The sequence below is a fragment of the Thamnophis elegans genome, chromosome 11 (assembly GCF_009769535.1).
Source record: "Thamnophis elegans isolate rThaEle1 chromosome 11, rThaEle1.pri, whole genome shotgun sequence".
Classification (NCBI taxonomy): domain Eukaryota; kingdom Metazoa; phylum Chordata; class Lepidosauria; order Squamata; family Colubridae; genus Thamnophis; species Thamnophis elegans.
The window spans coordinates 30,646,511-30,674,176 of NC_045551.1; the positions used below are offsets into that span (position 1 = coordinate 30,646,511).

The following is a 27,666-nucleotide window of genomic DNA, read 5'->3' on the forward strand; positions in this document are numbered from 1 at the left end:
AAATAGTATCTGGGATTGCTTACAGTGTTGTTCTTATTGCAAATGGAATTGCTCGCTAGCATCAGGAAAATTAATAATGAGTTATTACAATAAACCAGTGCCAAATTGAGGATCTTTTCCACATTTCCATTCAATTTAGGCCTGTCTTTCATCAAGCTACCTGATACATTAAATAACAGGTACAGATAGTCCTTGACGTATGACCAGAATTGACCCCAAAATTTCTGTTATTAAGTGAAATATTTGTTAAGTGAGTTTTGCTCCATTTACAACCTTTCTTGCCTTCATTGTTAAGTGAATCACTGCAGTTAATGTTAGTAACCTGGCTTTTAAGTGAATCTGGCTTCCCCATTGACTTTGCTCATCAGAAGGTTTCAAAAGGTGATCAAATGACCTTGGAAGGGTCATAAATATGAATTGGCTGCCAAGCATTTGAATTTTGATCACATGATTATGGAGATGCTGCAAAGGTCGTAACTGTGAAAAATGGTCATAAGTCACTTTTTTCAGTGCCATTGTAACTTTGAACAGTCATTAAATGAACTGTTGTAAGTCGAAGACTACTTGTACATAAGGTTTTGGCAACAGATACATACTTCACAATGGAGAAGCAGTGCCAGGATACTAGGGCTTAACATTTTTGGTTGAAATCAACTACTTTTATGATTTACTTCTATTCCAGATCTATAATGCATTTGTCTTCAGTGGGAAAAGTGGTAGGCACAGGACATCTTTCACTTGACTTTTATTAACATTTCTCATAGCTCTATAGACAATCATTTCTAGCCTTCCAATCCTGTTTCCCTCTCACCAAACTTCTCTGCTCATCCATATATCTCACAGGGAAAAAGAAAAATCTAATTTGAACTGCTGTTTATGTTGCTCCGTGTGTGTGTGTGTGTGTGTGTGTGTGTGTGTGTGTGTGTGTACGTACCTTCATCCAATCTGTCCCTACCCATATATTCTGATTTCTTCCTTCTTCTGGCCATAGGTCAGAAAACCAACATTGCTTGTGTCCTACATATAGCCATCCCTCTATCTTTTTTCCTGCTGCAAATTCAGGATTGAGAGATCTATTCTAAGTGGTGTGGCAAATGTTCACAACCAGCTACAGTGTGAGTGTAGTGTTGAATGTAGGCAGGGAAGTCATTTCTCTTTTCTCCTTTGAGAAAAAACAATAACTTTGGATGGTTGGTTCTCCTATTTAAAGTAAAATAAAGTAAATAAACTACTTTTAAAAGAAGAGCTTTTTTTTTTCCCCTAGCTGAATAGAATGGTGTGTTTAGGCATCAGGCTAAGTACTCACCCATGATCCTCTCTGACATCACTGAACTGACATCTTTCTCCTGGAGACATTCACACTCGAAGTATGTAAAGAACAGTCTTTAAATGTATGGAATTGTGAGTGCTGGCATTCACACAACTTTACAATAGCAAAGTACTACCTGGAAGCCAAAGTACACACAGTATTATTCACCACAACTTCTCTACTGTAGAGAAATTTCAGAAATGGATGGGATTATCTGAAACATTAACTTAAAAACTCTGGTTGTGTAACAAATGAACAGGTCTATAAATAGATGAACATTTATCCACATTTCCAAACAATAGCAACAGCAATAGCAGTTAGACTTATATACCATTTCATAGGGCTTTCAGCCCTCTCTAAGCAGTTTACAGAGTCAGCATATTACCCCCACAGTCTGGGTCCGCATTTTACCCACCTCGGAAGGATGGAAGGCTGAGTCAACCTTGAGCCGGTGAGATTTGAACCGCCGAACTGCAGCTAGCAGTCAGCTGAAGTGGCTGCAGTACTGCACTCTACTCACTGCACCACCTCGGCTCTAAAACAATAAACATAACTTAATGAAACATAGTTTTAAATAAAATACCAAGGTAATGTTTATATGCTATTGTTAGAAACTTACTTGTGGTTAGAGAAATTGGCAACCGGACCGGATTCTACTTCCATTACCACTACATCCTCTCAGCAGGGCAGAAAGTAAATCATCCAGAGCAGACACTTCAATATGAAAAAGAATATAAACAGAAAAAAATTCAGTTTATTCTCCATAGCATCCCTGCGAACAGCAGTAACAAAACTTCAACACTGAAATACACAATCCCATGAAACATTTCAAAGATACAAAAGTAGCAATTCCCAAGGAAAGTGTATAATTTAATTTTAGCAAAATGAAACTTCAGTAACATTTTAATCAATGGCATTATGTGTCAACGATCCTACAGATATCACAAGTAATTTAGCAACATTTATGATGAAAGCCAGTTATCCAACTGCAGACAGCAGTTAGTACAAACATGAGGAAAAATACTACTGGTAATATAGTAGCTCACACTTTGAGGCATAGAGTTGATGCGTAGGATGTTTAAGGGAACACCCATTTAACATGCATTTAATATTGTAAGGAAAAACAGACTCCTTTTGCAAGGATTATAAACATACTCAAGCAAGATGCTCTGATTCTGCGATCAATTGATGTATATAATTTGTTGACCAACTGTGTGTGTGTGTGTGTGTGTGTAATTTGTTGAAGTATGGGGGCTGGAAGAGGAAAGAATGTGAGGGAAGGAAAGAGAAAGAAAGGGCACTATATGCTCTACTCTACAGTATCTTTAAAAAATTTCATACCAGCTTTCAATCACACATTTAGTTCTTTGTGTACATAGTTGTTTTGCCACACCCTCTCCTGAATAATTGAAGATGAACAATGCATCTAATGCAAAAAGCATTAGATATGACAATTTGTCAAGGGTCTCCAGCAGTCGTAGGGGTTTGAGACATTCTTCCTTTGAAATAAGCAACATATATTTCTCAGTGCTGAATTTAATTAAAATATGGGAAAGTAAATACTGCTGCAGTCCACCTCTGTCAATCTGTCTCGGTTTTCCTTTCTGAATTAAAGCTGCTTACTTTTTCTTCTATTATTGTTTTCGAACCATGTTGCATCTTTACAAAGTGTAGCCCTTCCAGAGGTTTCTCACATCTTAGCACTTTTTAAATAGATTTTCTTTTAGTCTATTGCTAGTCTTAACTGCTAGTCTTAACCCAGGTAAGGATGGGTTGAGTTCTCACCCTCCCCCCCGCCGCCAACACAACATCCTGTTTAATTCTCCATTCAAAAATACAAGCAAACAGTCTCCATTTAATAAGGTCCTTTACCTTTTGACTTACATTATGACTTGAGCTGATCCCCTATTTATTACATCCCTTAAAAAAATCATTTCATTTTATGGTCACAGGTTTAGTCCCTAATCATAGTCCTCTTTTAAAATAAGCTTTTGCGGGCAAAGTTACTTGATATGTTATTTGATGTGTTATCATAAAACACTACTGTCAAGAAGTTTCCTTTACCATATAACATCAGAAAGTAAGCTGCTCAGATGTAAGTATGTGAGAACAATCCACATAATGACTAGGGCAGGGATTCCTAAGCCCTGGGCCATGGACCAAGACTACCAGTACAGGAACTGGGCTACACAGCTGGAGGTGAGCAATTGAAACCATCCCCACCCACCCCCCAGATCCGTGGAAATATGGTCTTCCATGAAACTGGTCTCTGGTGCCAAAAAGGCACTACTGGAATAGGGGATTGTATGTTCAGACTGTAGCAAACTTGCTACAATCTTGCCTTCAGCAAATTACAGAAATATCAAAACAATGTGCATTATGACAACATCACACAAATGCTAATAGTATGTATTTGTATCCTAACATCTGACACAAGAACATAATGTCTGAATGATGACATAATCAACATATTATTTGTCCTTGCAGATATCCTTGCACTAAGACCTTCTATTATTTAGTCAGGTGCTGACAATGTTTTAGGTTAGAGGATTATCTTGGTAAATATGTACAGGCCTCACATGAATCAAGCATAATTAAGGGAGTTGGAAAAATGACTTTTTGTAATGTTATTATTTCAAAGTGTCCATATCCTCCCTCACTGTCATTTCTGATGCACAAAAGGTGTAGTGGCTGCTTTTTGCAGATATAAACTAACTTGTAATACAAGGTCAGGGTTCAAGACAACCATAAAGAAAACATCTGGACTATGTAACAGGTATTCCCGGATAAGTAGAATATTAAGATACTGGGGAATACTGATGTTGCCATATTTTATTAAGGAAGCCTCCTTGGGAATTAATAAAATCAAAATTAGCATGTAAATATTGAGTATTTTAGGTAAACAAATCTGTAAAAAATTTTAAAAAACAGGATAGGTAACAGTTTTAAGCACTCTTCTGGATAATGCTCCTGCTCAGGAATGAAGCGTAAACCCCACTGAAACAATAACAATACTGTAATGAAATGTGACATAAAAAGTGGTCCTACAAGTTCTGCCCAATCACATTTAACAATGGTTTTCAAAAGGGAAATAGCAATTAAAACAACCTTGCAATGAGGATTCTAAGATAAAATCTTTTAAGAAAATATGTTTTACTTAAAACCATAGTAATAAATGCTCCACCAGAAGGTACTATACATTTTAGGAAAGGCACCAGTGGGTATGAAAGCCTCCCAGTGAGGTTAACAGGCACAATCAATGAAACTGTAAAAGGGGGAAAAACCAATTTCCTACAACAATGGAAGTCTTGTCCAATGGATACAAAGTAAGGCAAGGTTTTTGCCAAGTTAAAAAAAGATATGGAAAATAAGAAAACCCAGATACACTTTGTTAATAAAGTAGTCAAGGAATAAATTACCTAAATTAGTTTGTGTGTTCTGAGGAATAAAAAGGAAATTCAAGTTAACTATTGTTATAAAAAATATTTAGCACTAGGGAAAGGATTAAATCTAGAACAGGGGTGTCAAACTGGCAGCTCAAGGGGTCAATGCGTCACGTGCAGGCCACGCCCACCCCAGTTCTGCAAAGGAGAAAAAGTCTTGAAACATCACGTGACAGCAACATGACCCTGCGAGTTTGATGCCCATGATCTAGAACAGTGATGGGCAACCTTTTTTTTTTTTTTTTTTTTTTCTTTGCTATATATCTTTTATTTCATTTTCATTTCATTTTATACAATCACTTATATACTGTGCATAAAAAAAAGAAAAAAGGAAAAAAAAAACCCAACATAACACTTCATTCCCCATACACCCTCTCTTCTCCCCCTCCAACTTTCCTTTCACCCCTCCAGCATTCCCCCTTCTCTACTTCCCTACCCCCTCAGACATCTCCCCCTCCTCATTCACCCTCCTTACATTCCCTCTCACTCCCTCTTTACTTCTCCCTTCTCTTTCCCTCTTCTCCTCACTTTGGTGTATCCATACAATTCAATTTGTTTTTACAATAAAAGTAGAAAGAAAAAGAAAAAAAAAAAAAAAAAAGAAAAACGAGCCGCAGTACACAAGTGAATTCTTATTGTTCTAAAGATTGAAACTGTAATTCCACCCTCCCCCCCCCTATAATCCCCCCTCCCTAACCCCCTTACGGCTTCGCAGGTCCCATGCCCGGCATAATTCTTTAACAGCATTTGAGTATAATAAGGCCAGCTAACTTTAAAATTAAAAAAATAAGATAAAAGTAAAGCCAAAAAGAAAAGGAAAAATAGTAGAAAATAAGAAATAAAAAAAAAAAAAAAAAAAAAACACCCACACTCACACACAAAAAGAAGAAAGAAACAAAAAGGGTCATAAACCCACTACGTTAACACAGCTTCCATTATCTATAAATTTAAACAATGTGACTCATTCCAAATTTCGATATTTTGCTACTGCAGGGTTTCAAACTGTATTAGAGCCAGGTAAGTTGATCAATTAGAATTCCCCAACTAAAAGTCTCCTTGCTTTGTCTATCTATTCAGACCTTTAATTTATCTCTTTTTATCCAAATATCCAAACCTTTCTATAACACCATTAAACTCAAATACTTCTTTCATTTTTCATTTCCAACACCTCCCTTTCTATCCTTACCCACCTCCACATATAAATTTTTTACCTTCCACCCTGCCTTTATCCATATCCACAATATATTTTATCCACATTCATTGCTCCTCCCATGTTTACTCCACTTTCCTGAAGATCTCCGACCATCTTTCTTAACTTTATATTGATATAGCAACTCAAACAAACATCAGCTTGCGTTCTAGCCCCAGGTAATCTAATTAAACTTTCGCTGCCCTTCCCTCTCCCACGCACCTCCCAACTCCGTTCGTCCCAAACCGCAACTCAAAAAGATCACAATTTCCGCTCTCCTCGCCTAAGAAAATAGTTCATGCACAATTTGAGTTAGAGTTCAGACAAAACTTCTGTACAATATATGTCCACAATCAGCAACGCTTCTTTCAGTCTCCATGTCTCATCATCGATATGCCACTTTTCCATTTTATCCCAGACGGAAATCATAAAACTTTAAAAACATCGCTTAGTCTTTATTCTTTAGTCTTCTGCCCTTCCGGAAGAGAAAAACAACACCCTCCGCCTTGTAGCCACGTGTCTCGCTGTTTGTCTTCTCCTTCTCCTTGCTCTCCCCAGATCCGGATGAATCAGGAAGTCCCGCCTTCAGGGTCTCGTAGTAAAATTTTCGGGCTTCACAAACAGAGTTAATGCGGTGTTTTTGGTTGCCAAATGTAACTGTAATACCAGCTGGGACTTCCCATTTGTATGGAATTGAGAGTTCTGAGTTCTTCGGTTAAGAAAGCGTACTGTCTTCTTGTTCTTAATATTTGAAATGGTATCTCTTTAAAAACAATCAAGTCCTCCCCATCAATTATCAACCTCTTTCCGTAAAGCCTCTGTATTATCTCATTTCTAGATTCCCTTGTAGTAAAGTATATTATTATGTCCCTCGGAAGCTGTCGCTGTTTTGCTACCCAGGAATTCTGGCGGTAAATTCTTTGAATCTGCCAATCAAAGTTAAGTCCCGGACTTCCCACCAAGCGACTGAAAGCCTCAAAGAATGTCTGTTTCAAATTCTCCTGTTGGTTTTCACGCAGTCCTCTAACTCGTATAGCAAAGGCAGTCTTGTTATAATTTATCATGACAAGTTCTTTTTGGGCAGATTCAATTTCCTGTTCTAACGTTTGAATTTTTGATATCAGATTAAGGTTAGTTTCTTCCAAAGTTCCAATTTGTCCTCCGTTTCAGCAATATAATCTGTCATGACTGTCATTACTCCGATCATATCCTGCTTTGCCTGAGCAATTTTAGCATCAAATTGATCACATAAATCCGATATCAGTTGATTAATCTCCTGTCTGAAATCATTAAGCGTTTTGAGAAGGAATTCTTGTGTTAGCAAATCTCCCGTGGAGGGTGTAGGAGACAAGGGTAGCGACTTCATAGCAGTTTTTGGAGATATGTTATTAAGGAAGCGCTTCTGTTTAGGTTTGGGAGCCATTCCAGAATAAAAATAAAAGACAAGCAATCAAGCGAGCCAAAAAATCAAAGTCTGTGCTCCCCTCAGTTAATCTTTTAGCAATTAGTACGGAGAAGCCTTCAGGAGGGTAGGGTCAACTAGCTACGTCAGATCAAACACAACCTTTTGACGTGGTGTGTCAAAAATCGGCAAAAAATCGAGCATAACTCGCGTTGTGTGTCACTTCGACAAAAGTGACCACTTTCTTTACTTAACCTTTGTTTTTTATTTTTTGGGTGCTCCATCAGTGGGCCAGTGACAGCAGATAGAATTATAGATAGCCAATTAGGGGTTAACTAGCCTAACAAGCTAACACAACCTCCCCCTCACTTATCTCAGTTATTGTGGGCAATTACAAGTCCATGGCACCCCAATAGTTGCTGCTAATGGCGCTCACAGTTCCCGTTGGCACTCCGCTGTTCCCTGCTGTGGTGCGGTCGTAACCGACAGTCCCAGGAGTAGACTCTCTGTGCCGGCCTGACTGGAGAGAGGCGCGCACTGTTCCCGCGCTCCTCTCCTGCGGGTCCTCCCTCGCCGTGCTGATGACGTGTGTGCGCACGGCACGCACGCCTTACCAGCAGCCCCTGCGCTCAGAAAGGTGCGGCGGCGATACAGTAAGTGAGTGTGGGCGCGGGAGATCACACGTCCCGCCCCCCCCCCCCGTTCCTCCAGCACAGATTCTTTCATCCTCGGTGGCCGTGCAGGAGCCGAGGATGAATCGCATGAAATCCTGTGCGTGTCAACCCAAATGGCTACGCGTGTCAGCACTGACACGCGTGTCATAGGTTCGCCATCACTGATCTAGAACATAAGCCATATAAAGATCATATATAAATCCACGACAACATTTGGAATATTATATTCCATTCAACCCTACATAAATTTGGCCAATATATAGGAAACAATGACCAATAAAATATTACTAGCATATGTCACCTACAGAGGTCATGCAACCACTGACATACAAATTTAGTTTAACTAAAGCATCAGCAAAAACACATACACACAATATAATACAATATAGGAGATAATATATTAAGATAAAACTATAATAAAATCACTATAATTTGGAGCCATCAAATTACAATGGGATAGATGTTATAATATGACATCTAAGGAAGCTAACACTCTAATACCTTTCATATGAATAAAGTCTAAAATATTTGGAGTTTTGGGGGAAAGAAGACTAATGGTATGAATGAAGATTTTTTATTCATTGACCTCTCATTTTATTTTGATCATTTATTTGATCAAATTATTTGATCACATATACTATACAATACAATAGCAGAGTTGAAAGGTACCTTGGAGGTCTTCTAGTCCAATCCCCTGCCTATGCAGGAAACCCTATACCATTTCAGACAGATGACTATCCAACATCTTCTTAAAGCCTTCCAGTGTTGGGGCATTCACAACTTCTGGAGGCAAGCTGTTCCATTGATTGACTGTTCTAACTGTCAGGAAATTTCTCCTCAGTTCTAAGTTGCTTCTCTCCTTGATTAGTTTCCACCCATTGCTTCTTGTTCTACCCTCAGGTGCTTTGGAGAATAGTTTGACTCCCTCTTCTTTGTGGCAACCCCTCAGATATTCATGTTCAGAACAAAGAAAACATATCTCCATTGAAGGTACTATTCTTAATGGTAAAGTATTTTCACAATGTCTCAATGCTCACAAATATAACCACTGTTAGTATCAACAATTTTTCCAAGTCATTTAGAAGCAGGATGTCACTAGATATCATATTCTCAGAACTCAAAACTCTAAATCAGCAGATTGCCGATATAAAGCTTTTTTCCCCTGCACTCACATTCTTAAGTGAGTATCTATTGGAAATCTCTTACCACAATCATCCTAATAATTTGTCTATGGAGATTCTCAATCATCCAGGAGGTCATGATTGTTCCAAAGAGGGTTTTTCAAGAGGCAACTGGACTTTCTGGGGTTTTTTTCTTTGAAGATGTTTCACTTGTCATCCATGAAGCAAAACATCTTCAAAGAAAAAACAGAAAATCCAGTTGCCTCTTGAAAAAGCACCTTTGGGACATTCTAATAATTTGTTCTTGATGAAATACTCTTAAACACAGTTACAGTTACAACCAGAAAATGCCTTGTTACCGATTTCATCTATATTGTGAATCATCAAAACGCAAGTAACCAGATGGTCAAACCCTATTGGGAATTGAACTCCCAACTGAATCTTTGCATTCGGCATTTTAGATTACTATAGAAACTATGCCACACAGGACACACTATAAAAACAGATGCATTTCCCATTCCAAGATAGAGGGAATGTGGAAATTATGTACTGTATGTGGTGGCTTGACACAGATAGCATAGATTCTACAGTATATATAGTATTCTAAGATCTGACAGGTAGGAAGCTCTTTCTCTACCTCCTTGCCTCTGAAGTTTAGATCATTACTTCGTTATTATTATTTTATTTATTTATTTATCAAGCATGTATTAGATAACATATATAAGTATAAACATAATTTTGAATACATGAAGTGCATACAAATAAAAAGGAACATTAGGACAGGGATGGTAGGCACTTCGGCTTATGCATGTCCCTTACAGACCTCTTGGAAATGGGATAAGGTCGACAATAGAAAGCCTAAGGTTAAAGTTGTGGGGGTTTGAGGAAGAAACCACAGAGTCAGGTAGTGCATTCCAGGCATTGAAGGTTTACTTTGACTTAAATATTGTTATGATGCAATAGACCATATAAGACTCTGTAACATGAAAATAAAGTCCTTTAACTGTTGTGCAAAGCTGCACAAAGTATAGTGCAGATAGTGCAAGAAAGGAGACATTTCATATCGCCATGGGCGCAAATCAAAGACAAACATACAAATATGGCAGCAATGTACATGAAGGAAGGAGTTTACCCTGCCCTGTCAAAGTCGGATACAAAAAGGGAAAAAAACCTCCCAAATCACAAAGACGCTACCTCCAGCTTTTTTAAGCTTTCAGCGCAAAGAACTCACAAGTGGAGGTTGAGACCGTGAATGGGAATTAGACAAAGCCTCAGCCAAGGAAGTTTTGGGTTTGCCAAAGAAAGAGGAAGGGGGAAACGAGGGGGGGGATCATAAAGGAGGGGGCTATACATTACGAGATAGTAAATCCAGTGTAAAGGAGAGCGGCGGAGCAGCTACAGAAAGACACCGAGAGAGGAAAGCTGCAGGGCGCCTATTGCAAGCCCCTATTGCAAGCGGGGAACTGCAGCCCCTGGGAGAACCAAAGAGGGAGCAAAGCTCTGTCCACGGCCGGCTCACCCCTCCCCAAACCCAGCCACCAGCACGGACAGGGACCGCGCGCGCGCCCCCTACCCAGCGGGCTGCGCCGGTCCAGAGAATGAGCCGATTCGGACCCGAAAGAACGAAGCAGGGCGGTCCCTGTGGCTGATTCAATCCCTGGCGCAGAGCCAGGGCCAACTCCCGCCCTCCTCCCGTCGCTCTCCCTTCACGCGTCTCGACCCACCCAATGAAAAAGGAATGTGGTGACAGCCGCCCGGAAAAGATTATCGGCTCCTTATCTGGAAGGGAGAAGCTTTCTTCAAACCCCACCCCTCGGAGGTTTTTTTTTCCCCTCCTTTGCCGGGAGGTGAAGAATGGCGGAGAAGGGCGGGGTTTCCAGGCATGCTGCACCAACCGGTGGGATTAACAAAGAAGGCACTTCCGTTCCGCCACAGATCTTGTTCTTAACTGAGGCAGAGCCCCTTGGGGAATGTAATGAGTGTTGCACGTATTGATTGCCATGGGTTCCCGATGGCGCCAGCTGCAGTGCTTGGTTCAGATATTTCGCCCAGAGGTTCGCCTGTTGCCAGCTACCTGTCAGTGGCGAAATCCCGTTAGGTTCTGGCACAACTCTGCTGCCAATTATCGCCAGCCGCCATCCGGCAATGGACCGGCTCGGGGAAAGAGTGGGGCTGGTACGCTCTCTTCCTGGGGGACGGAAGACAACGAGGAGGGGGACCTGGTAGACAACGACGATGAAGAAGAAGAAGACCTGGATGTAGAAGACAAGCTGTTGGAGGAGTCCAGATTACCGTTTGTCTCGCTGGAGGCCCAAAGAGTGTTTATTGTACACCCGGCTGTGAAATGGGGACCTGACAAGCCGAAGCTGACCACAGGTGTGATCAAGATTGTCGCCGTGGCTGCTTAGAGGGGCCAGCCCAGGTGCAGCTCAGTCTGGCTGCATGCATGAGCCACGCTGGGTGCATTTGGATGCTGTGCAAATGCTGAGAACCTCTGTGAAGCAAAAGCCCTACTAAGGGGGTTTAATAAACTGCAGTTATGTAACACGGGATTCGTGATAGGGTAGAACTCTTTTTTTTAAAGTAAAGTTGCAACCTTTCTCATAATGAGGGTTTTCCCCAAAGTTGCATATCCATAATATTTCCAGTAATAGAAAGATGGTGTTACTATGATGATGCAGTGGTTTTTGTGCATATTGTAGGTTTTTTTTGTACCTCTGGTTTAGAAAATGAGGCAATTTCCAAGGAACACCAAGGGTAGGACTATGGACAGTGATGGCTAACCTTTTTGTGTCACGTGCTGAAAGTGCAATGTGCGCATGACCTCCCCCCCTCATGCCCCACCTTCCCTGCACATGTGTGTGCAACCCCTGTATGTGCCACGCCCCCACACATGCATGCATGACCCCCCCCATGCTTCCTACCCACGCTGTGCTTGCGCACAATACCCTCTGTGCACGCCCCAGCCCCCCGTGCATGTGTGCACGTCTCCTGCATGCCCCCCGTCCCCTGTGCATGTGCGGCAGAGACCCGAAAATCAGCTGGCCAGAGGGAGACTCATGCACATGCACAGTGGAGCTGAGCTGGGGCGACAGCTCACATACCTGCAGAGAGGCTCTGCATATCACCTGTGGCACGCATTCCACAGGTTCACCATCACGGGCCTATGACCTCTGAGATGTAGAAATCCAGAGGATGCCTAAAAGACAGTATACTTTCTAGTCATCATTCCCAATTTTTTGCAGTAGATTTACAGTGATCTCTCAGTATTGAAAAGAGATATCAAAGAAGCTTTCATTTAATGTTAATATTTAAGAAAAAGCTAGTTAACATTAATCTATTGTGATTAATTATTTTATCATTTTATTATTTTATTACATTAACATTTCATATCATACTTAAGGTCTTTGGGAAAGGGCATAGTTTCATTTGTCACAAATTCTCTCAAAATGGACAGAGCATAAACTTTTTTTAACATTAATCTAATCAAATGTGGTCATAGTCTTCACCCATTCTCAGGGTACTCTACAAATGGCTGGCCAAAAGTAACATTTTTAAAACAATTTTTATTTTTTAAGATTACTACAGGTAGTTAGTGTTGATACCCAAATATACATGTTTTAAAAGGGGGAGAAATATTGAGAGGTCATATTTTAAAGATTTGGGATTTTTATTTTTTGCTACTATTATAAACAGGATAGGAACATCAAAATCTCATGAAAGTTGGTAATTTGTGATTTCAGCCATTTTCATTGTTTTAAATGTAGCCATTTTTATGAATGTTGGTGTTCCATGGGCATCATCTTTAGGAATCATATGCCATGTTGCCAAACTGGTTTATATGATGATTCTCAGAAATCTTTGTTGCTGTTAGAGTGCTTATAAAGGAAAAGATAGAAACCACTGGGTTCAATTTGTGTTTTATCATTTAATGCATTCAAACTTGAATGAATATAATTGACATTTTACTGATGTCTGTACTATTGATATATGGAAAGCATGCTAATAAAATTCCATATTTCTGTAGTACTTCCCCTTAATTTAAAAAAAATAAATATTATAAGGTATTATTACATCCATTTTAATGCAGTTGCTTTATATAGGCAAATGTTAGAAGTATGTGATGTGTGATTATTGTTACAATTAATTTCCCCCCCAATATTATAGCTGAATTGCAGCTAGCTGAAGCTGTTACTCTAATAAACACCCTTCAAAACTGGACCGTGATAGATAAAATCATTCTGCCTATACAAATTCCTGACAAGAAATTTATCTTTCAGAAAGGAAATTTTCAACTTCTAACTGGTAAGAATGTATCTCAAAACTTTTCTTAATGTATGTAATACTTATATAGGTAATCCCCGGATTACAAGCGTTCCCTTAGCAAACATTTGAAGTTACATGATAAAAGCCACTCCACTTGTGGCGACTCACCTTGCAAAGATCTCTCTGTCACAGTTTCTTTGCCTACTTCATTGCTTCCAGGTTTCGGTGCATTTGTAGAGAACAGAGGTCTAATGTACCGTGAGATCATGCGAGATCTGTAATGCGAAATCTCATGCTACTAATTTCATGATCTCGTACTGTAAGGCTCTATTCTCTGCGAATTGAGGCCTGGATATTTGCAAATGGACGGAAGACTTCGGTCCTTCAGGCCTTCTCTCTGTTTGCCGTTTCCTTGCCAAACTTACAGGGAGATTGCGCCCCTGTAGGCTTTGGCAGAGCCTTGCAAAAAGCCTTTGTCGGCAGCAGCGAAGCTTGGGAGGGACAGATGCCTCCCTCCAAAGCTCTGTTGCTACTGGCAAAGGCTTTTTCCAAATAGCTGCCAAAGCCTACAGGGACGCAGTCCACAAGTGCCTCAGTGGCAAGAAAGGAGGCCTGGGGGTGCGTGTGTGGCCCTCCATACCTTTTTCATTGCCAAAGCCTTCCTCAACCAGTTTTGGGGCGAGGAAAGGAGGCCCAGAATGGCATATGCAGCCCTCCGTGCTTCCTTTTTCATTGCTGAAGCCATCCTCAACCAAGTTTGTCCGTGAGAAAGGAGCACTGGAATGGCGCACACAGCCCTCCGTGCCTCCTTTTTCTTCACCAAGTGGTCCTCAAGTAGTGCAGCAGCTAGAAAGGAGGCTCAGAAGGACCTCCAGGGGAAGGGAGAATGACATCCTTGTGGGTCAGGGGAGACATTGGATGATCTGAAGCAGGTGGCCTGTTCATCACTACCTCCCCACCATGGCCTTCCCCACCCCAAGATATCTCACCTGCACTTAAGGAGCTGTGCTTTTGATTAGCAAATGCATGGGCGAAAGGAAGGAGTGATCACATTCAAGGTACAAGATTCACTCCTACGAATCCTCTGGTTACGCATGGGATGGGCAGGCTCCACTCCATTTGTAACTCGTGGACTACCTGTAATTAAGTTCCTATGAATATTCTATTTGTATGAAATCTGGTTTCAAATTCTCATTTGCAATGAAAATACAGTATTGTCATGTTTTTAATGTTTTTTCAAATAAATTAGAAATAGTGGATATTGTACTCTAATTTTTTTTTTAACATGAGTGATGCTATACCTTGCTTAAGCTATCAGAGATTTGATTGATAAACATTTGAACCATTGCTTGACTGAATAATTGTAGTTTTCAATATCATTTCATTCCTAAAGACAAAAATAATTAGATCTTACTTTCCAAATATAATTATCTTAATTTTTCCTTTCAGAAAAAATTAAAGTTTGCCCTTTTATCATCTGTCTTCGTAAATGTAGAAATGCTCTCTCCTGTAGCTAAAGTAAGTACATTTTAGTTTGAAAATATCAATTCTTTTAATTCAACTTTTTGGAATTTTTATATGAATATGGGGTGCATGTTTCCAGTAAACCTGACACCAGCCATAGCATTAAATAACTGAAAGAAGCCATATAAGATTGGAAAATGTGGAGAGGCTTGGCCCATAGAATTGTCAAAAATCAACATGATTGAATGGATAGCATCATCTTTATAATAAATGCTTGACCAGTAATAATGGCAAATGCTAACCATGACATGGCTCAGATTTTCTGGTTGTAGAGAGATAAGCAATATGATAACATAGAAGTCAGCACTAGTTAGTTTTTGTGGGTGGTACTTCCTAATTACCACTTAAAAATACAAGTGTTGATTTCAGACAACTTGCAAACCAGCATCTGCAACTGCTAAGCTATTAAGGAAACTTTTTGAGTTCAGGGTTTTTGAAGTTAGAGGTTTTGGTTCAGGTATTTATATTATACTCACATGATTGAGATTACCCAATAGAGAAAGCAGAATCATGCTGGTGCTATTTTCTGCCAACTCCAAAATAATAACAATTTAAATCAACCAAAGGGAAAAATCCTACGCTTTCTGTTGTTATCAGGTCTAAGGCAACTGATCCTCTTGCATCTTTCTCCACCATCATTTCTTTTCATCCATAGGGGAGAGGGGGCATCTGCAAGATAAGTCAGGAATTTCCTAGAAAAGCTCTGCATGGCACAGCTTGTCTTCCATAAGATGCCAGGCTAATTAAAGTATTCTGTCATGTACCTTCTGGAATAGTGTGTAAACAGATCTGCTCAGTAGCAATATTTTCTTTGGAATAGTGGCCTCTTTCCTGTTACCAGTTTGGAAGACCATAGCTTTCCAGTGGCCCTTGTGGTTGGAAAAAGAATTTGTATTATAATAGAAAGTATTGGGAAGTAGGTATTTTGTCTGTCTCAAAGGTTACATGATTTATTTGTATTTATTGAATATATTTTAAATATTACGCTCAATAGCGTGTTTTATTGTTAGCTGCCTAGAATAAGAGAAGGTATATTCATGTATGTAAATAAATATTTAATTTTGCATCTGTAATTATTTGATCTAGTTTGGCATACTTTACCTTTCTGGGTTCTTTGTAATTTTTCACCCTCAGATACTGCACTTATGAAAAGGGGTCACCAGGCAACCCAAATGTTCCTTTGTTATTAGAGTGCGCTGTATGATGATGAATTATCCCCACATGATGCACTTTAGCTTTATTCATCATAGGCTAGAGAGAGGCTTGAATGCAAGTAAATTTGCAGAAATATTAAAATGTCCATTTCCATTATATTTGTATAGAAAGAACTTGAAAAGCTGGGGTGTGAAGGTTTTTGACAGATACACCATTGTCCTTCATATTTTCCGATGTAATGCTCAAACAAAGGAGGCAAAACTCCAGATAGCTTTGGCTGAACTGCCACTTCTAAGGTATACAAAGTAGTGAAAGTAATGTTAGTATCAACGATATGGAAAATATATTTTCAGGTAATAATTAAAATAATGCGTTGCCTACTTGCATTAGATTATATGTCTATATATTTGTTACAATGTTTCACATAAGAAAATTGAGATCAAACATGGAACCTGATTATTATAATTCCACATAATAATATTTTGTTTTATTCTATGGCTTTGTGTTTGAAGATGTATGTGTGTGAGAGAGACAGCTTTTGGAAATCCTGAAATAACTTATGACATTAGTTTCTGGACTAGTTCTCAATATACTGTATTTCTCACATTGAAAGCATCATTTGAATGTCAGTGTTCTCCAAAATTAGATTTTATTCCAAATTCCAATTTATTTTAAATTATATGAATGTCAACTGGCTGCGATGTGTTTATTGTTAATAGTAACTGGAGTTCCATACCCATAATTATATTATTATGTATTACTTTCTATATTAAATAGTATTTGCTTATGTGTTACTGTGCCTTAAATGATTAGATTAACAAGATTTAAATTAAAATATAGGAATCAATAACATAATTCTAATAGCAACAAGGCCCTTATGTACCATAATTTGGGCAGCAAATCTTAGGAATATTTGAAAATTTATATTCATTTAAATCAGTGAGCTTCATAAATATATTACCAGAGTCAAGGCTTCAGATTGTGTTCAAATTACAACCATTAATTTAACCATTAATTTGACAATTATTTTAATTCAACTTTTGGAATTTTTAAAATGAATGTGATGTGCATGTTTCCAGTAAACCTGACCCGATTTAAATGGTTAGAATTACGTTGGTGTTGAAAAAAGTGACTTATAACCCATCTTCAAAGTTATGACCATCATGCTACCTCTGTGGTCACATGATCATAATTTGAGCACTTGGGAACCAGGTTGCATTTATCTTCTCACTGAGCAGTAGGTAAACTGACAGGAATGTCGCTAATTGATATCATTTGATGTCTCAATATTGGTGGTGATTTGCTTAATGATCATGTCAAAAATTTATAAAATTGGTTGTATTCATAAGATGCCTCACCTAGTGGCCATACCACTTTGCAACAAATTTTCTGAATATAATTTGTGAACGTAATTCAAGGACTGCCTGTATTATCACTGTATTATAAACTTTCAGTAGACTAGTAGATCGCTTAAAATATTCCTTCTGTCTTTTCCAGAACCAATGTGAGAAATGAGGTTGCTCAATTAGATCAACAGAGAGGGGCTCAAGATACATTATGGGATCAGGTAGTATGAATAAGTTGGAAAAGAAAATATCTCAATAACCAATCAAAACATTCCAAAATATTTCTCATAAAAGAGGCTATAAATCTTTCACTTTTCTTCAAACAATAAATGTGTCTGTTTACAAAAATATTTGACCTTGTACTTAACTGACATGCCTTTTTTCTCTATATAATAGCAAACATTCTTGTTAAAATCTAACTGACTTGTAGGTTGAGACAGTCAGTAGTATTTGGCCATCTATATGTATGGCCCTAAAAAAAACAATTCAGAACTACTGTAAGTCATTTCTATGTACTATGTATTTTTATAGAACTCTTCTTATAATGTTAGGCAAACTTATATTAAAATATTTGCTTGGATCTGATTCTGTGGATTCTCCATAGAAACTCTAAATAAGAATACAAAAATATTTTTTTTATTCTTTCCATAGATTGGTGATTATAAAATGTCTTCAGTTAATGTTTAGAGATTGCTATAGCTATGATACATTAAGGAGGGCATAAATAGCCTTAAGGTATAGGGAGTATATTTAAGGAATATACATCTTCTGTGGTATTGTACAGTGGTCCCTTGGTACTCATTGCTAATTGATTCCGGGAGGCGTGATGAGTACCAAAAATTATGAACACCTGTTGTGGCCCAGCAGGAGCCGTTGGAGCTGCTGATGGACCTCCGATAGCGAGGAACCCTGTGAGTCTGCTATGGAAGATGTGGAGGACCCTGGGCAGGGTTCAGACTCAGAGAAGGGACCAGAGAGGTTGGTTGGACACAGGAGGCGCCTGAGGCATGGAGCAGTGGGAAGATCAAAGGGAATTTGTCCCTGATGCCAGGCAACAGAGCGCGGAGAGAAACGGAGGCAGCAGTTACGGAGAGGAGACTCATAAGAGATAATCAAGCCCAGGTTGTTGTGGCTTGGCCCCTCCCAAGAGAGTATATAAGAAGATACTTTGGAGGAGTCCTTTTGCAGGACACAACCATTCATAATAATCTGGAGAACTCCTTGTCTGGTCTGCCTTGTGTTCCGTGTCTGTTGGAGTCTGGGTTGCTGCAACCTCTTGTCAGTGAGTCGTGTCCGGGCTTTCAGCCAACAGGATTATAATTGCTGTGAATAAGATGGCAAACAGCTAAGCCTGTGTCTGCGTTCATTACCGGACGGAGGGGGCCAGAACAAACACCAAATATTTTTTTCTCATAAGGAATAATGTAGTAAGTCACAAGGCAGCTGACACCGATGAGTTCTAATTTATACATTGAGTACAAACAAATGATGAGTACCAGGACAAAAATTTTGTGTCAAAATGCCTGGAGTACCAAATTTAATGAGTTTCAAAACTGTTGATTATCAAGGAACCATTGTATTTTATCAGCTTTTGAGTCCTTGACTCCTAAAATTCCTGATTTCCATAGTATGCATTCAATTTTAATAATTATCAATATTTATAAGATAGAATTGGTATCTAGAAAGTGTACAGTTTTAGAAATATATAGTTTTTGAAATTTTGAGAATGTTTATTGTCATTATCGGCAGAATTGCTGCAAATCAACACAGTACCTCATATGCTCATTTACTCTGATTAATGTAAATATTAGATTACTGGTGGCACCAAAATATTGGTGCAAAATACGATTAGCGCATTTTTAATTCTTATATAGGTATAAAAATAAAAATGCAGCAATCTTAATATTCTCTTTCTATATTTTTGACAGGTGAAACTTTCATGGAAATTCAGCTTCGTCTCTTAAAAGAAAAAGAAGTTAAAATTCAAAAGGCTCTAAGGAAGCTTAAAAAAATAGAAGTTTACTCAGAAAACAACGGAAGAAGTATGAATTTCCAATTATTTCAGTAATGGGCTATACTAATTGTGGTAAGGACCATTATGCTGGATATTCACATAAACATGTATACGCCTTTGTATAGAATTTTTAAATTTGTGGAAAATATGATGAGACATTTCCTGAATGGAAAATTGGCATGCACATTCCAAATGGTAATTGTAGCTTTTGCTGTCCTTTCCACCTAGAAAATACAGGAAAAATTAGGTTTTCAGTTAGGAGGGAATTTCCGAATTTCAAGTAAATAACATATGCCTTGAAGCTAGAGCGTGATGTACTTATATATGCATTCAGTAGTGATTTTCTATGATTGTCATTGTTTATTTCTTTTAACGAAAGATTACATGAAGCAAACTGTTCAGTTTATATCACTTCTGCCTTTATGTTAGGGAAAACCACTCTAATCAAGGCCCTCACAGGAGATGCAAAGCTACAGCCTCGAGATCAACTTTTTGCCACATTGGACATTACAGCACATGCTGGCTACCTGCCATCTCGATTGACTGTTCTGTATGTTGATACCATTGGATTTCTCTCTCAGTTGCCCCACAATCTTGTTGAATCGTTTTCAGCTACATTAGAAGATGTAGCCTGCTCAGTAAGTACCACAGCAATTGCATATTTCTTTGTTCATTCATTCGTTTTATTGATTCAAAAAAGAATAACAGGTCTGTTTCTAATTTAAGAGTAAAAGAAAAGAAAACAAGTACATAATGCAAACAGTAGCAAAACATCATTTGGCAGAACTGAATGTCGGCTTTGAATGACAGTATCTTTAGTTAAACTATGTTTCCAACTCATGCAGCATTACCAGTCCTTCTGTAATGTATGGTTGCTGTGAAGAACCTTTTATTCAAACACCTAGGAGACGCTAGTATTGTATATTTTTATAAGTTTAAACTACACATTTTTGGAATTGACTTCCTGAGGGTTGGCATGATGCCATGGTTAAGAAGCTGGATTTGGAGAGAGAAGACTCAGGTTGGAAAAATGACTATACCTCAACTCTTGATTGGAAAGTTGAAAAACTACAACATACATACAACATGTACAACATACATTGGAGCAATCTGGTAGATTATGGTCCATAACTTTCAGTGAAAAGGCCTTCATCCAGGAGTTGACTTATTCATGCTGAATCATCATATTCATCATTTGCATAGTAGAATGCTTCATGATACTATCTTTAACCTACCTTTTTTTCCTTCCCATCAAATCACAGAGTAATTTTTGTGTGTTATTTGCTGCTAGGATTTGATTCTTCATGTGAGAGACGTTAGCCATCCAGAAACCAGCCTCCAGAAGAAAACTGTATTATCAGTTCTCAAGAATCTTAATATTCCCAATCATCTACTTGAATCCATTATTGAAGTACACAACAAAGTTGATTTAGTAGATAGGTAAGAGATAACCTAACTTTCAAAATGCTATTATTTTCATTATAATGCGCAGCAGGAATTTCATTAATCTGATCAATGATTCGCTTATAATTTGACAAAATTGGTTTCTGAAGGATACATTTTTAGCCTAAAATGCTTCTAAAATTGACATAGTCTGTGGAAGCATAATTGGTGCTGATTGCTAAGTGTGCTATTTTGCCAGCTTTAGCTCATGATATTACTTATTTCGTTATTTAAATTTATGTCAGCTACATTCTTCTATACAGAAAAGGGATCAGTTTACATGGTACATTTAAGACTTATTTTTAAAAAATAAAATACTAGGATTCTACCTAAAGAGCAGAAAGTAATAACAATCTGGAGTGGATCTGGGATGGAAGAAACCAATGTAACAAGTTTATGAGGTGATTGTTACCTGTCTTACTTAATCCTACATAGCAGTTGGTGTAATGGTTCAGATTTTGGAGAGAGACTCCAAATGAACATATTCATGGCTTCTTTCTCCCTTCTGATTCTCTTCGGTACTTTTAAATTATTTTCCAAACAAAATTGTATTAGTATGTAACACTATTACACATTTAGTATGTAATGTAGGTTGTTTTCCTGCTATGTGATTTTAATATGATATGATAAATACCCATCAGAAAATAAATATTTCTTACTTATTTACAACAAACTAAAATATGAAATCTATAGTCCTATAAAATGTGTGTGTGTGTGCGTGTGTTATGTAAGCAGGCTAAATTTCTACAGTTATTACATAATTGTCTCCTGTGCCAAGGTCTATTTTTTATGATGTCTATCTGCTGCTAGTATCAACCTACAGAACAAATGCTATAGTCACTTCAGCTCTCCTTGGACATGGTTTAAAAGAGCTGAAAGAAGAAATTGAGGAAAGAGTTTTGAAAGGAACTGGGAAAAAAATTATGACAATTAAAATCAATTTATCTGGACCGCAGCTCAGGTCAGTTACAACTACACACCAGCAATGGCTGGAAAATCATGCCAATTAGTATCAAAATTCTACTTTTTAGAAACAGTTTGCTTTTGGTTCTTTTTGCTGTATTGGTTCTTTTGACAAGTTTAATACTACTAGCTCATCCATTTTTTTATTTGCTAAGCATATTTAATATCTAAAAATAATTTTTCTCTGTTAATTTATTGGCTGTGCATTTACACAACTGCTGCCCTGCCAACAGCAAAAAACCAAGCTATAGATATTAGCTGTAAAGCTGTGGTCACACATTGTTAAGCTGTTCACTGTTCACTGTGGTGCTGTTTTATTAAATGCCAGATGCTGGTTTCCTGCAAAACTGTCTTAAAACATGGTCACAGGATTGCAGGATGTTGCAAATGGCCATAAATGCCATCATGTTCCTGGGCCACCAAAAAACAATCACATGACTGCAGGGAGGGCAACTATTTGAACTTAGGATCTGGGTTGTAACCCCCCTTTTTGAGGTAGGTGATAACTTCAAATAGTTGCTAAGTGAATGGTCATACGTTGAAGACTACGTACCTGCGTTTATAAGACTCAAACCTCAGGAAACCCATTTCAAAAAGTCTTCCAAACTATCCTTTCAGATTAAAATTATTCAATTTTACAAAAAGAGAAAACATGCAAGCTTGGAATATATTTGAATTGAATGATCCCACTTTTACTGTTATTATCGTTGTATTTTTGTGTTTTAATTATCATGTGGGGATTGTTTGTGTGAGCGCCTGAGTATGTCTGATTCGGAGGACCTGCCGGGGAATGCGGGGGTCACTGGGGTGGTTGGGGGGACCACGGCCACGGGAGTGGATCGGAGCATTGCGGTCGTAACAGGGAGGGGCAGATATGGCGGGGACTTTAAGGCTGGCCATTACCGGGGAAGGAGGGTTCGCTACATCACAGAGATCCCTCCTTCCGGCCCTATGAGTCCCACTCCGAGGCCAGATGGCGCGAGTAATCAGGACCCTGGTCTCAGGCTGCTGTCGCTAAATGCCAGGTCTGTTGTTCACAAGGCTCCCCTCGTCCGGGACTTAATTTTAGACAAGAGGGCAGACCTGGCATGTATTACTGAAACATGGCTGGGCACGGAGGGAAGAGTCCCCCTCGTAGAGATGTGCCCAGACGGATTTCAGGTGCTTCATCAGCCGAGAGCCCAGGGAAGGGGTGGCGGTGTGGCTATTGTTGTCCGGGAGTCTTTAGCACCTCATAGGATCCCTGCTCCGGAGCTTGTCAGGTGTGAGTCCCTACTGGTGAAGCTGGACCTCAAGGGTCAAGTGGGTCTGCTGCTAACGTACCTGCCTCCCAACTGCGTTGCAGCAGCCCTCCCCTCGCTCCTCGAGTCGGTAGCTGAGCTAGCAATTGAGTTCCCTAGGCTCATGGTCCTGGGGGACTTCAATTTGCCTTCGCTCGGTGAACACTCTGATGGAGCGCAGGAGTTCATGGCTTCCATGACAGCCATGGGCTTGACCCAGGTAATCCGAGGCCCAACCCACTCAGCGGGTCACACACTCGACCTCGTATTCCTCTCGGAGCAGTGGATTTGTGATCTTGGTCTGAGGGGTAATGAGATCATACCCCTGTCGTGGTCAGACCACTGCCTACTGAGGCTAGACTTCCGGAGGCCAAACCCCCACCGTAGGGAGGAGGAACCGACCAGGTGGTTCCGCCCCAGGCGACTTATGGACCCCTTAAGGTTCCAGACGGAGCTTGGGGCTATTCCTGATACTCTCGCCCACAGTTCGGCGGAGACTCTTGTTGCTGCCTGGCACTCGGCAGCATCGGAGTCTCTTGACCGGATTGCGCCATTACGGCCCCTCCGGGTCGGCGGATCCCGGAGGCCTCCTTGGTTCACCGAGGAGCTCCGGGAGATGAAGCGCCGGAGGAGACGCCTAGAGCACTTGTGGAGGTCCGATAGGTCCGAATCGAACCGAGCACTTTTGACAGCATGCACCAAGGAATACATCCGGGCACTAAGGACAACTAAAAGAACACACATTGCCACCTTGGTTGCGTCCGCCGAGTCCCGCCCAGCCGCCCTGTTTAGGATAACCCGCTCCCTCCTAAATAGGAGGGAGGCAGGGGACCCCTTACAGGGTAAGGCTGAGGAGTATGTCCAGTTCTTGGTGGACAAAGTTGCTCGGTTTCGGTCGGACTTGGACTCCACTCCCGCAGATCCAGCCGAGACACAGGGGGATAACTTGGCAGACCATCTCTGGGTTGAGTTTCAGGATGTTACCTCCGGGGATGTGGACAAGGCTATGCGAGCTGTGAGCGCCTCCACCTGTATACTGGACCCGTGTCCCTCCTGGCTGGTTGCCAACAGCAGTGAGGTGACACGAGGCTGGATCCAGGCGGTCGTTACCGCCTCCCTTCGGGAGGGGCACTTCCCCGCCGCACTTAAAGCGGCGGTGGTGAGACCCCTCCTGAAGAAACCATCCTTGGATCCAGCCGTTCTTAATAACTACCGTCCAGTCTCCAACCTTCCCTTTGTTGGGAAGGTTGTTGAGAAGGTGGTGGCCTTCCAGCTTCAGCGTACCTTGGAGGAAGCTAGCTATCTTGACCCCTTCCAGTCCGGCTTCAGGCCCGGCTACAGCACAGAAACCGCTTTGGTCGCATTGACCGATGATCTCTGGAGAGCCAGAAATGGAGGCCATGCGTCCATCCTGGTTCTCCTTGACCTCTCAGCGGCTTTCGATACCATCGACCATGGTATCCTTCTGCGACGACTGCGGGAGGTGGGGGTGGGAGGCACTGTTTTGCAGTGGTTCTCCTCCTACCTCTCGGACAGGTCGCAGTCGGTGTTGGTGGGGGCGCAGAGATCGTCCCCGAGGCCCCTAACTTATGGGGTGTCGCAGGGCTCGGTCTTATCCCCCCTACTATTCAACATATACATGAAACCGCTGGGTGAGATCATTCGGAGGCACGGAATAAAATACCATCAATACGCGGACGATACACAGTTGTATCTGTCCGCCCCATGCCAACTCAATGAAGCGGTGGACGTGATGAGCCGGGGTCTTGAGGCCGTTAGGGACTGGATGAGAGCTAACAAACTGGTACTCAACCCAGACAAGACCGAGTGGCTGTTGTGTTTTCCTCCCAACAATTTGGCCAACGTTCCACCACTCAGGCTGGGGGGTCAAAATTTATACCCCTCAGACAGGGTCCGCAACTTGGGAGTCCTCCTGGACCCACAGCTGACTTTTGACCATCATTTGTCAGCTGTGACCAGGGGGGCATTTGCCCAGGTTCGCCTGGTACGCCAGTTGCGGCCCTACCTGAATCGGGAGGCCCTCACAACAGTCACTCGAGCCCTTGTGATCTCTAGGCTGGAATACTGCAATGTGCTCTACATGGGGCTGCCCTTGAAGAGCATCCGGCGACTTCAGCTAGTCCAGAATGCGGCCGCGCGAGTGATTGTGGGCGCACCACGGTTCGCCCACATAACACCGATCCTCCGTGAGCTGCGCTGGCTACCTGTTGATCTTCGGGTGCGCTTCAAGGTGCTACTTACCATTCATAAAGCCCTCCATGGTAGTGGATCTGACTATTTGAGAGACCGCCTTCTGCCAATTACCTCCCTGCGTCCCATCAGATCGCATAGAGTAGGCCTCCTCCGAATTCCATCCGCCAGTCAGTGCCGACTGGCGACTACGCGGAGGAGAGCCTTCTCAGTTGCAGCTCCGACGCTTTGGAACGATCTCCCCGTGGAGATTCGCACCCTCACCACCGTCCAGACCTTCCGCACAGCCCTCAAGATCTGGCTATCCCGTCAGGCCTGGGGATAAGACCTTAGCCTCGCCCCACCCGAATGCTGAATGAATGTTGTGTTTTACTGGTTTATTTTTTTATTCACATTTTTCTTTTTTCTTGTCTTCTGTCTTGCACTCCTTCCCTATTAATTGTAAGCCGCCCTGAGTCCCCTCAGGGAAAAGGGCGGCCTATAAATGTCAAATAAATTTTTTAAAAAAAATTTCTCATCCTCGAAACCATGGGATTTGTGATACTCTTGATTAATAATGTTATTTCTCTAGTAATAAAACAACAGTTGTATTGTATCATTGCAGCTGGCTGTACAAAGAAGCAGTAGTACAAGAAGTTGATGTTGCTCCTGAAGATAATACAGCTAAAGTAAGGGTCATTATAAGCGACTCTGCCCTGTGGAAATGCAAACGACTATTTCCTCAGTCTAGTTATTTGTCTTGATAGCCACAACCTGTTTGCTTCTGGGAGAAAGATCCTCCAGCAATTTTTTAAGAGACAAGAGCTCCAATCACAGTGATGAGACTGTAGACACAACATTGACTCCAGTGGACTTAAAAATTAATGTAAACATGGTTAATAAAAATGTTACTCCTGCTATAAAGCTTCTCAGCTCTTCAACACTGAGTTAGTGATGACAATGAGAAGAAAGCTGTTCCAGGTCAATTTTAAATATTTGTACAGGGAGTAGTTATTTATATGCGACAATTATATTTGAATAGAGGTTGAGGTGTTTCATTTATTAAATTCACATGCCACCCATCTCATTGTCAGGCAATTCTGGGCAGCTTGCAACATCATAAAAACATTAAATACATGTTTTATACAGCAATGTAAAGCATTTAAACATTGGGCATTAGCATGAAACTGGGTAAACCAACAATCTGGGGTGTAGATGAGATTCTCTTCTTAATCTCCTAACAACCTATAGCGGGGGAATCTCCATCAGGGCCCCAACTAATTGGCATAGCCAGGTTTCCAGCCCTTTCACAAGACCAAGAGAGTTAGAGTTAGTTTGCTTAATGCTGGAAAATATAATATATAAATATAACGTCATTTGGAGTCTCTTCAACTGTTGGAATAATGTGTGATTGCTTTACATGAGATGCAGAGTCTTAAAACAAAAAAATATATAGCTGAAAAGGAGAAAAAAATAAGCAGCTCAACCAAGAAAAGCACAGCTCAAATGGAAATATCTAGGACATTATGCTGTAGGCTTATCCACATAGGTTGGAGGTCTCAATGCATAATATTACCCTTTAGTTTAATTCTATTTTGGGGGTACAGAATTTGTTGCTGTCACTCCTGCTACAGGTATTGTGGAAGATTCTCAGAGCAAACATCGCAGCAAACAATTATTTGGGATGGTAGATCAAGAAAGTGGCAGAGAGGGTGCTATTCACAGTCCACTTCCCATTCCTAATTCATCGCCTGTGAAATAAGATAGTATGCAACCTCATAAACCTCAGCCATCATGAAACATTTTCCTTTCTCCAGCACAGTTAAGTCCTGATTCTTTGTTCTTTCAAACAAAATTCCCAGGGCAGTGCTGAACTAGACTTGGAGAGAACAAGATTCTAGGCTATTCCCTCAGCTATGGAAATTTTATTGACCTTGATCCAGCCCCCCACTCTTCACCCACTGAAAATTTAAACCACTGAAACCCATATAACATAATGGCATGACTTCCAGAGTTCCAGGTGCAGCTTCAGCATTCCTCCAGAAATCACTACTGAATCATTATGTTTCACTGCTCTACAAAAGGAAAATGATTAAATGTACAAGAAGTAATAATATGAACTTTAGCTAATGCAATATTAATACAAATTAATTGGTTTTAAATGTGGCATTTATCCTGGTACCAACTCTGGGCAGTGTTATTCACAGTATATCACTCCAAAAACCAATTGTGATCTTGAACTGAAAAGTACTGGCCAAAGAAATGCTTAAAATTTAGAACTGGTTGCCGCAGAAATTTCTCTTTCTCATTTTATAGCTGCATTTATAGAAAGTTGAATACAATTGTA

General features: G+C 40.4%; 2 protein-coding genes and 1 long non-coding RNA gene across 3 annotated transcripts in view; 1 reads left to right on the forward strand and 2 right to left on the reverse strand.

Moving 5' to 3' along the window:
* The window catches only part of LOC116515010 (cohesin subunit SA-2-like), a 55,207-nt gene extending 53,436 nt beyond the window's left edge, over positions 1-1,771 (reverse strand). The window contains 2 exon segments of the mRNA XM_032226884.1: positions 1,307-1,445; positions 1,725-1,771. Of these exon segments, the coding sequence (XP_032082775.1) occupies positions 1,307-1,356 (50 nt within the window). The 5' untranslated portion in view covers positions 1,357-1,445; positions 1,725-1,771.
* A 33-nt stretch (positions 1,772-1,804) lies between these two features.
* LOC116515054 lies at positions 1,805-10,852 on the reverse strand. Its single transcript, XR_004256186.1, has 3 exons — positions 10,712-10,852; positions 1,929-2,023; positions 1,805-1,844 (listed from the first exon to the last, which is right to left on the reverse strand). It is a non-coding gene; the product is annotated as an uncharacterized LOC116515054 (long non-coding RNA).
* A 140-nt stretch (positions 10,853-10,992) lies between these two features.
* On the forward strand, positions 10,993-27,568 carry LOC116515011 (putative GTP-binding protein 6). Its single transcript, XM_032226885.1, is given in 15 exon segments — positions 10,993-11,035; positions 11,119-11,514; positions 13,306-13,451; positions 14,854-14,922; positions 15,832-15,848; positions 16,266-16,379; positions 17,581-17,621; positions 17,624-17,650; positions 19,358-19,432; positions 19,435-19,515; positions 19,873-20,081; positions 20,735-20,883; positions 21,208-21,222; positions 21,710-21,847; positions 25,945-27,568. Coding segments are annotated over 15 exon segments (1,659 nt in total). The 3' UTR covers positions 26,084-27,568.
* The last annotated feature ends 98 nt before the right edge of the window (positions 27,569-27,666 follow it).